Here is an 11,071-nt window from a genome sequence, read left to right on the forward strand (position 1 = left end):
AACAGGAAGGGGAAAGTTGCTGCCCTTACCTGCCAAAGTATGTAAACATAAGAGGCCATAGGTGCAAAAGGGGGCAAATTTTATACATCCCTTATAGAAGCTCATCTTCAACCCTGAATCATTAAATATATTCTGGTAAAAGTTCCAGTGCATCACAATAATATGTAATATAATGGAGGACTATTATTTTTAGTTTTGGATGCTAATATTTCAAAAAGCATTCAGGTAAAACCCAGCTTTTAAACTGATCAGTGCCAGAGACTAGAATTTCACTCCAAGAACCTTCTTTACAGGTACATATTTAACACAACATATACTTATTCTAAAACATCAAATACAGTACAGCTTAGAGAATCTCTTTTTAGGTGTATTACACACATTCAGTGTTTTAGAACTTTTATTTTACATTCATGAAATAAGAGAAATATCAATCCATATATCAGACTCCGAGTAGGCCTCAAACAACTTTGGGCTCAGCTGGTATACAGGACAACATCAAATTTGTCTTTTGGCACCCATAAAAATGTATAAATATTATTTTTAAGAGAGAATAAAGTTCTTTGATAGGAAAGGCAACTCTTACCACTTCACAGTTCATTTAGTCTGAGTTGTATTTAGAGCCTAAAGATTTATAAAATAAGAGGGTAGAGCCAGAAAAAGTAAATAAATATGAAAAGGCAAAATTCCAAATGTTTGAAAAACTATGATTTCGTCACGTAACAGCATAATGAACACTCCCGCAAAGTTCAATAAACATACAGATTTTTGAACCAGAATGACTCTTGGTTCAAACAGAAACTTTTCTGCTACTGAGGTCTTTGGAATCAAGAACTGGTCTTTCATCTTTGGCCACCTAAAGCCATCACAAGAAACTTGGTACCAATTCAGATTCTAAGGTTTGAGTAATGCACAGCTAATAGCACTTCATGTACTGTGACCTTGTCTTACTACTGTCCTATAAAGTTTTCCTGTGACACTAATTAGGGACAGTGACAGTTCTTCGGACAACACATCCACCCATTTCCTATCTACAGGAATATAAGCTGTGCAGAAGCAACTTCTTTTTGCCAGTATTTTGCTAAGGTGTAGTCTGATTGTCATGTTAAGAAATATTAAAACTATCAAAATTGTATCGTGTAACTAAAAATACTGATTTTAGTCTGTAAAGCAAATTTCGTAAGTAAACGGCAAGAGCGCTTTTTCTACCTCTGAGGTGTAAGCCAAGCATAGGAAATGCCGTGGTTTCATAACTAACGAGGCATTGACACAGAAACGCATGTGGTTTTGGCTACTACCGTAATTAGCAGCTTTTAATTACTAGTGTTTAGTTAACTAAAACTATTATTCACGCTGTTACTTGATGAAGAATATAAATTTTCATTGCCACCAACGCTCACCTGGCTGTGCCCGCGTTCCCACCGCAGAGTTCCCCTCGTCAAACACCCGGGGAAAAGTCACTTATTCCAGCCGCTCGCGAGCAGGGAAGGCGAGAGCCGTTCTGGATGGGTGGAGGCGGCAACTCGCGGGCGCCGGGACCGGCTCCCCTCACCCAGGGACGCGCTCGGGCGGGACCGGAGAGTGGAGCTGTCCCTCCGCTCCCTACCGTCAGCTCCGGGAGGAAAACAGCCCCAGTGCCACCACAGCCACCTCCATACCCGACGGCGGAGCCTCACAACGGAACAGGACAACTCCCGTCCGCCAGCGCCTCCGCTCCGCCCTCAGCGACGGCCTCGGTCACGTGGAGCCCAGATAGGGCGGGGCTCTACGGCTGTGGGGGAGAGTGGTGGTAGGGGCTTTCGGTTTCCATGTGAAGCCGGGCTTCTTTTCGGGAGCCGCAGCGGCGGGGTGTCTGAAGGTGTAAGAAATCCCTCGTTAAAACTTCGCTTGAGGAGTTTTTGGGTTAAAGGTGGGCGCTCAGGATTTAAACTCCCCTTCGGGAAATTAGTTTGTGGCTAGAATAGCAGAGGCGGGAACCGAAAGCGGGAGCGACGTGGAGCCCGCTCCACCTGTTGGAGGTTGTAGCCAAGTGGGGATCGGCCTCTTCTCCCAGGCAGTCAGCGAGTGGACGAGAGGGCACAGTCTTAAGCTACACTAGGGATGGCAGTCCCAGAATCAATTAGGTTGGAAAAGACCTCTGAGATCGAGTCTAACCTATGAGCAAACCACCACCATGTCAACTAGACCATGGCACTAAGTGCCACATCCATTTCCTTAAAAACCTCCAGGAAGAGTTGTCCAACCTAATTGATTCTGTGATTCAAGTAATGAAATCTTAAATACTGTAAAAGCTGCTGTCTCTGACTCAGTTTCCAACTTTCCCCCTGGAAGCAACTAATAAACAGAGTGTTTATTCCTTCCTGCTTGTTTCTACCCTTTTTGCCGTCAGTTTTGGATGGAAGAGGCAAATCCCCTTGGTAAGGTGAAACGGGAGGCAATGACAGTACCTGTCTCCTTGCTGGTGAGATGTAAAGCTGCTGTGACCAAGGTCTGTGATTCCCAAGAAAATGGGTATCTGAGTAGAGATAAAGTAACCCAATCTAGTGCTTCCAACTGAAAGGAATGTGGTTACAATTTAGCTACAGAGCCAGCACCTCTCTAGTCACAGGATTTGACAGCATGTGCATAATTCTCAGTCAGGCTACGCACTGCCAGTTCTCTCCTATGGCTGGGAGATGAGAAAGGAAACAAGTCAAGGATACTTTTTGTAGAGATGGGCATGAACTTGTAATACTGAGAAGGGTAGGAGTAACAGGCCATAAAATGGTTGTAAACTGGGTACCACTGGTTCTTTTGCTTATTAGATAGATTGAGGCTATTCTTAAGGCTTGTACAGTTATTTCTAAGTAACATCAGCTGTTCATTGCAGTATCCTCTATTCTGACTGCTCTGCAAACATTCAGTGTGTTTAACAAGATGTGCTTGCAGTTTTCTGTGAAATCCCTTAGTTTGTCTGGTTTGCAATGACCGCAAAGAAAAGCTTTAGCTAATTGCTTCATTTTCTTGTATCTCGAACATTCGTTAAAGGTTTTTCTCAATCTATTTTTCTTGTGTTACCAAATCTTCTAAGACCATGAGATGGAGATTGTTTTGTTTATCTGTTCTCTTGATAAATATTTCTAGTGGGTTTGGAAGGTTTAGATGCTTGATTGAAAAGCCTTAAGCCTGATAAGACTTCAGAGTGATTTGTAACCCTGCAGGTATAAAAACCTATGAGAAGCAGCCTTCATGTAACTTTTTATTTAGTGGTTTTACAAAGCTAATCTGTTTCAGTTTTGATGTCAAAAATATTATTTTTTTGCTTTATACGAAAGCATATCTTTTTTTCCTGGGTAAGCATGAAATCTGAGATCTTCTTTGACAGAACTTTCTTGTCTCATTTATGTAGTATATGGAATTTAGAATTAAACACAGATGGGATGGTTTGCCTGTGAGCCATAACCTGGTTATGATTCGGCTGAGGCCAGACAATGCAGGACTGCTAATGGAAGTTCATGGTCCCTTCTGTAATGACCCTCAAGCACCACTTGGAGAGCCAGGGAAACCTTTCGATAGGCTGTGGGACTATGAAGGTAAATGTAACTGTTCTGCTGCAAATAGATCTGATTTCTGTGGACACTGATGTTTCTCTGAAGTTAATATGCCTAGTCTTTATTTAACAGTCATTAATGGTTGTTTTTTCAAACTGATCTAACAGTTGTGTCTGTATGATATCTAATCCAGTTTCTTTGGTCACAGTACTGCTTTTACAGGTCAGACCTAAAATGTAAAGTAAAAATTTTCCTTTCTGCTATATCCTGAGGAGTCTGTGAAAGAATACTGGGAAAGAATGCAGTTGTAATCATCGCCCTACCCTTAAACAGCTCCGCAAGTAACTATAAGCCTCCTGCTATATTCAGATGAAAACTACTCCAGATTGACTCAGGAGTGATGCTCTTTTTGTAGGTAGGGAATTGATTTTCATCACTGGCACTGCTAACCATGAGTTGTAGGTCTGTAGTAGTGCAACAATTCAGACAACTGGGAAAAGAAGCGAGTGTATTGGGTCACTCATTGAGCTGAATTGACTTCAGTGATGTTCAGGTTGACTCTTCCTGATCTTGTCAATAGTATATGCACTCAAACTTAGTTTTTGGGTAACTGATATAACTTGTGGTCTATCAGAGGATTGACATATTTGAATATCAAAATAGTTTTGTGGCATATATCTATAAATTCCTTTGCAGGAACTAAGTAGAAGTGAAATCCTAAAGATAGATTCTACTTCTACTTTAAGAAGTAAAGTGTTTTAATTGCTTTTCCAAAGTTTCTTTGAGGAATAGGAAGGTGTAAAACACAGAAGTTGCAGCTCAAAAAATACAATTCAAAATTGTACCCAAATGTAATGGGGAAAATTCTATAGTAATGCTGTTTTTTCTCCTTTTCCTGTCACTTTTACTCATTGCTTTGAGTAATGCAAGAATTGAATGTTTCCAGAAGTTCTCTACTTCCTAATTATTGAGCTATTCTGATTAAAGCTCTACTGAAACAGTATTAGCACCTCTTTGATATTATTATAATAGGCTTATGTAAAAATAAATATATCAGTCATATTTAATCATAATTCTAACTAAAGGTTTCTAATAATTACAATTACCATTGTAATTTTATGTGACAAACACCGCTGTAGTTCTACTTTGTGTTCCTGAAATGTGATTCAACTATAATAACTGAGGCCTGAAGTTGTGTCAGAGAAGGTTTGGGTTAGATATTAGAAAAAGGTTCTTCACCCAGAGGGTGGTTGGGTGCTGGAACAGGCTCTCTAGGGAAGTCACAGCACCAAGCCTGACAGAGTTCAAGAAGCGTTTGGACAATACTCTTGGGCACATGGTGTGACTCTTGGGAACGGTCTGGTGCAGGGACAAGAGCTGGACTGAATAATCCTTGTGAATCCTTTCCAACTCATCATATTCTACGATTCTGTAGTAGACGGCTTTCAGGTATACCTGGTCAGTAATCCTCTGTCCAAAATATCACCCATCTACAGGGAAAAACCATTTAAGAGCTAAATGTTTTCTCACTGTTTCTGAGATTTAGCAGTCATAGTTTTGGGGGGTGTGCTCTGCTGTAAGTGTCTGATGCTCTGAATCCTCAGGCTACCAGCAAACACAAGACTTATGCACTTAAGTGCTCTACCTGGAGTGCCTGCTTGAGAGTATGATTACTCTGTCTTGGCTAGCTTTGTTCACAGCAAGCATACAGGATGAAATAACTGTATGCTTATGCATTTCTTACTCCAGGGAGAACTAATCTTACTAGATTTGCCTTATTTTTCTCCTATATCAAGGTGAGTGTTTTCAAAGCTGGAGTTGGTAAAGTTAATAAAATTAGTACAGTACGTTATAACACATTTTGTGATAAGAGGCATGAAAAATAAAAGATCTTGAAGTTAGAATTATAGCACAGCATTTTGAATAGTTAGAAAACTGTCAGTAGCTTGTACACAAACAAGTCAAACTCTGGCATGAAAATCATGAAAACAGAATGGTTTTAATGAGATATGAAGATCTCAGGACATTACAAAGTAGTTAATATAAAATACTGACAGCCTGGTTTTGGGTTTTCTTTTAGTTATAGAAGCATTTTTCCAAGTGACAGAACTGAGCACTCTTTAGGAGTTGACCTTTGTCCGTAAGTATAGCACTCTGAAAAAGTCACAAATGTTAATTTACACTTCTAGTTCTAATGCTTGTAATATATATGTATGTATTACATATATACATACTCGACACAGAAATTGTTTAAATATGGGGAATGTACATCTTTGTGGCAGTAATAACTTGGCACTGATAACTTGACATCGTTTTAAGAAAATTGTGGGTTTTTGACAGCCACGGGCAGCACTTACTACTGCTGCTTTCTGGCAAAAGAAAAGTATGGAAAGTAAGTAGTAAAGTACATTCACAATGTGCAGAAAAACTAACTACTTTTAGGTACCTGTTTTCTGATCGAAAGATGACATTACCTCTTTTTTTTCTCTCTTTTAACAGAAAGAACTTCCTTTAGAGTTTGAGGTGACCATAATGAAAACCAAAAGGGAGGGTAAAGCTCATATTCCTTGTAATTACTTTCCACCATAAATGCACTAACAAGTTCAATGATTTGCAATTCATGGCTCAAAAGAAGAGAGGAAATACAAAGCACTTCATCTTGTGCCTCAACATGAACTACAAGAAGGACAGAAAGCAGATTTTTAAACATAAAATTAACTCTTTTAGTTGCACTATTGTTGGAATACTTAAAGAAAACCAATCTAGTTTTAGGACTGAGTGGCACTAGTATTTTAATTGTACTGCTTAGCTCTGGATCCATTGGTGCTGTATTTTGTATAGAGCACTGAGGCAGATAGCTGTAATCAGTGCTTGATTTCCATGTTATCCCCTAGGTGTATAGAAAACAATGCATTCAATACTATTGACATCTGCTTGATCACCTTCCTGAGCTAAATCATAGATAGGTTGTTCTACTTTTCCCTTGCCTCCAGCACCTCCTGAAGTGCCATTTAGTGATAATTTCACCAGATATATTTCCTGTAAATCTCTTTTGCTACTCCCCTACTGTTCTAAACAACTTCACCTCTACAGATGGCTCCATACTGTAGAAAAAATTGAAAAGGCAGACTAAACCAAAAAGCATAATAAAAGGATACCCAGTATCATTAGAAGAACTAGAGAATCTTGATTTTTAAATTGTGCTTTGGGCTTGTTTATTTTCTTTGGCTGTGTGGCTGAGATGGTTGGTCTGATAAAACTTGTTACTTCTGGTCATTTTTTATAAATTAACTAGCTCTAGAGAACAGACTATATTTCCTATGCAACCTTGTCACACAACATACAATGACAAGTAAGGTAAATCATAGATAAATTACTCTTTGTTGCCTTTTTTTTTAAGAAAAACTTAGGTTCTGCAGCTATTTATTTTTAAAAATTCTAAGCTATTGCTAATAAAATACATTAGCAGTGTTCTGTGAGAAATTGATATTTTTATTTCTCTGTAATAGCCTGTAATAATTTCAAGAAGGGATTCTTTTTACAGTATTGCTTTCAAAAAAAACCCTTGTATTTTTCAGACCTTGGTAGCAGATGCGATTATACGAAGAGGCTGTTCCTTGCTGCTTTCATTATTCTTAGTTTGTCTTTACTCTTACAAATTACCTCCTAATACAAGAGTTCCATTCACCTTTTTAAATGATTAATGTGGTGTCAGATGTTCTATTTACTGTTTGGCGGTTTTTTAATGTAAGTATTTATTAGCAATTGGCTTTGGTGCCTTCCTTCTATTGTTTCTGTATGATAGCCTAAAGAAAAAATTCTTAACAAGAAATGATTCATAGTATTTAAAAGAAAATGAGGTTTCTAGTCTTATAAAAAAAATATATTTACTGGCTTCCTTATCCCATCCAGTCTTCCTTTCCTCTGTAAGTTGGTCAAGACTTGTAAATTTTGGCTCCACTGGAGTGCGGATATGTCATAAGGCAAGATGTCATTGCTCTTTCTCTGACAGCGGTTCCAGGCAGCATAAGCTGAGGGAGTTTAAAAGGCGAGCACTTTGTTAACTTCACTTTCTGCTGGGTGATACTTCTTCATAGCTGAGGATTTTGCCCCGTGCTTTACAGTACAAGGTTTTCAGAAACACAGTAGTGTTTTTTATTTATAAACTCAAATTTTGGAAAATGAACACATGAAATGCCGGTTACATTCCTGTCCAAGAAAACCATAAAATAAAGATGAATTGAGCGTATTGAGAATACTGTCTTTTGTTAAAGACATGTTTACAAGACTTATGACTTTTTTTGTTTATTTCTATTCTCTTTGCAGTCATTGTCTGGAATTTTTCAAGGATTTAGACATGAAAGAAGTAATAGGAGAAGACTGGAAGTAGCTGTGATGGACTGAGATGTTATTAATGTCTTAAACATTGTCAAAATCATAGAAAGCCTTTTTGTCAAGCTGCAAGGAAGCAACTGCCTGTCTGCAACCACTGAAATCCCCCCCTCTTCCTCAATATGCTTCTTGACTGGAATTTGGACTGTGAAGGGAAGCTTGAGATAAGACTATTGTCTAATCATTTCAGGTCTGAGGAGAAGTAAACAAGGCTCAGGGAATCTGACCTAGCTGAGCTCAGTGGGTGGCAGAGGAGAACGGTTCCGGGAGTGTGATGGCAAAATCTCTCCACACGAAGCAGAGTAAACTGCCCCCCTCCCCCCCCAGGATGACCACGTACATATGGGGCATTCACATGAGAGGCAGCTGAGAAGGGGTCATAAACAATCAAAGACCCCCAAGGTATCCCTCTCACCACCAAGACCAGAAAAATGGGACCTATGGGATGCTGCCCAATTACATGGAGTAGTAATACATTTTCTATTTTTCTCTCTCTCACTCTCTTCTTGCCCTCACCACCCTTTTTCTATTTCTTTCTATCTCTCTCTGTCTCAGATTTACTGTTAAATACACCATTCTGAGCAGAGTTTTTTAATATCAGATTAGTAAGGCTTTCCTTGACACCAAAGTCATCAATCAGTCTTAAAATCAACAGTAAAGTATGTGGCTCAGTTGATTCTAAATGAATGAACAGCTCATGTTTCAATTCATCTGGGTATGGAGTTTTTCATCTGTGCAAGAGATAAATCTATTGCTACCAATGACAGTGAAAAAATATGCTAAAATTACAGCTGTGTTTTCATGAGAGCTCTAAAGCCTGATAAGGCCAATACCTGGCTTGAAATCATTTGGATTCTGGTAGTTGCTGCATTTCTGCTGTATTTTCACTGCTACTTTTTTGTTTCTTGACTGCTGAATGACATTCTTATATGCCTAATTTTTCGATCAAAATCAGCAGAAAAAATGCCTCCTTCAGGAACAGAGAGAAATGTAGCTTTCATGGATTTTGGTGTCCCAGTACTTGCACTGCAAGTATAACACTACCCTTTCCTCTATGTTCCTATACTTGACGTTTTCCCTAGCCTGGTGCCAAAGTGAGAACTTCATCTGTATTACAGACATCTCGGCTTCAAATTCAGTGTGGAGTTTCTAGTGATACTTAGGTACAGAGGATAGATTTAGAAAAGGTTTTATGAATTTCAGGAAAAGGTTCTGGAACACATAATGTTCAGTATAAAATCTTTTGATAGACTTGAGTGCCTACAAATGATGGTTTGTCCTGTTGTAGCAGGATAGCCCACCCTGATAAGGCCTAGAATCTGATCAGAGAATGCATGCAATGCAAACCATCACTCAAGCTATCATGCAAGTTCAACTGCTGGTACCAGGTGCTGTCTTGGTATTGAATTATGCTAAAACCAGCCTGGTTCACCAGATTTCGAATCCTGCTTTTCTGAAGCAGAATTTGACAGATAAGCTAGTCTGCTTGCCTGTAATCTGTGACTACCAGAGTATATAGTTATATAGTCTGGCACAACTATAAAAGCCTGGTCCACCTTTCATTTGGCAGACTCTTCCACACGCTTCCTTGAAGTGTGGAGCTTCTCCCTGAAGCAGGGATGCCTCTTCCTGGTTACTCCCTAGGGGTTAAAAGATCTTTGTGCTATCTCATCTCTACCAATCTCTACTTAATGATTGTTTCTTTTGTTAGCTTTGATACAATTGGTTTAATATAATTGCTTTGTTACAGCTTTGTTACTTTATGTTATATGATACCCTAATAGGAGATTTTTAGCTTTTATATTGTGTAGTGTATAATTCTGATTATGGTCTTTCTTCTGTTCGCTTGTCTGTTCATTTGTGATAATAGATAATTCATTTTATATAAATATATCCATTTTGCCATTATTAAAAACTTGCAGAACAAACTGTTTTAATCACACCTCTATAATTCCTTAAATTTAAACTGTTGACACACTCCAAGGCTAAGAGAGGTTTCAGGCACACCTCAGCCCGTCTTCGAGAAGGACTTTAGAAAGTAAGGGAGTCCTTTTTGCACCTCGTGATCAGCAGCAGGGTTTTTTTTTTAAATAAGTTTGTCTAAACCTTCCACTCTCCCTTGACATACATCACCTTAAGGATATAGCAAAGAAGTCTGAGAATTTTTTTGCATGCCACTTAGATTTGGAAATACTGTACATGTATGTAGCTATATTTTCTACATGTTGGCATGAATAGTTTAAACACTAGTAAATACTGTTAAATGGTAATATCTTATCTGTAAACTCTCACAGGATTTACAAATTACATGTTCCTTTTATTTTGTCTAGCATAGCAAGTACTGCTTGATTTTGGCTGCTGACTTAGTCCTATATAAATTAACTTAGAAAATGGGAAGCTTGCCCACTAAGCAGATTCTACATCTGAAACATAGGTGACTTTAAAATTAAACTACTTAGTTCAGTGAGAGGATTCAGACCAAGACATGTTTCTCGGATCTTTAATAGAAAAAGGACACCCTGCATCCTGTTGAAATGTCATCATCACATCTGATCACATCATTTTGTCCTTTCTCTGTGCATATCCAAGAAGACTGACTTTGTTGAACTATTGTTCAGGTAGCTGAAGATAACTTTTAGCTCCCACAGATTTTTTTAAATGTTGTCATTCTCAGTTTGCCTTTTGTGAATCTCGTAAGTAAGCACCTTCTACTTAGATAATATTGACAGACAAAAGTGTAAATTGGGTAGTAATTTGGGTTGTAACTCAGAGGCTGAAATGCTTCCAGGCCTTTCTTGTTTATTTAGATCATAAGTGGTTCTAAAAATCTTCTGTGTAGCTTTAGATATCAAAATGCCTGTGAAGCTTTCCACAAGACTGGACTTTCTAAGTCATATTATTGAAACTATTCTCTGTTTTCTTCTGAGCTTGTATGCAGTAATAACCGCAGTCTGATGGTCATATTTTCTTTGCTGTCTTTCAGTTTAGCTGTAAGTGAGAAGAAAAGAAGATGGAAATATTCCACTTTTGGGAAGAACATGTCAGTGTGATTAATATCTGAGATAGAATGTTAGTTGAGTGGTTTTGTTTGGCTATAGATTCCCTCTTTGTTCCTTCAGTTTTATAGAACTCTACTCTCAGATTTAAGGATA

At 38.5% G+C, this 11,071-nt stretch overlaps 2 protein-coding genes across 6 annotated transcripts in view; one reads left to right on the forward strand and one right to left on the reverse strand.

The window, feature by feature from the left end:
* Positions 1–1,675, reverse strand: part of SCLT1 (sodium channel and clathrin linker 1) — a 35,264-nt gene extending 33,589 nt beyond the window's left edge. For 2 of the 5 annotated variants that reach the window (XR_001877194.1, XM_017829927.1), the window contains exon 1: positions 1,398–1,675. The gene's annotated coding sequence lies outside the window, so the exon portion shown is untranslated. The remainder of the gene's footprint in view (positions 1–1,397) is intronic. The other 3 variants (XM_017829925.1, XM_017829924.1, XM_017829923.1) reach the window with 2 other exon arrangements.
* Positions 1,676–1,791: 116 nt separating this feature from the next.
* CUNH4orf33 (chromosome unknown C4orf33 homolog) lies at positions 1,792–10,348 on the forward strand. Its single transcript, XM_017829928.1, is given in 7 exon segments — positions 1,792–1,906; positions 3,386–3,569; positions 4,831–4,840; positions 5,617–5,667; positions 5,868–5,919; positions 6,027–7,657; positions 7,854–10,348. Coding segments are annotated over 5 exon segments (501 nt in total). The 5' UTR covers positions 1,792–1,906; positions 3,386–3,388; the 3' UTR covers positions 6,234–7,657; positions 7,854–10,348.
* The last annotated feature ends 723 nt before the right edge of the window (positions 10,349–11,071 follow it).

This window comes from Lepidothrix coronata, unplaced genomic scaffold, assembly GCF_001604755.1.
Source record: "Lepidothrix coronata isolate B3197 unplaced genomic scaffold, Lepidothrix_coronata-1.0 Scaffold171, whole genome shotgun sequence".
NCBI classification, from domain to species: Eukaryota; Metazoa; Chordata; class Aves; order Passeriformes; family Pipridae; genus Lepidothrix; species Lepidothrix coronata.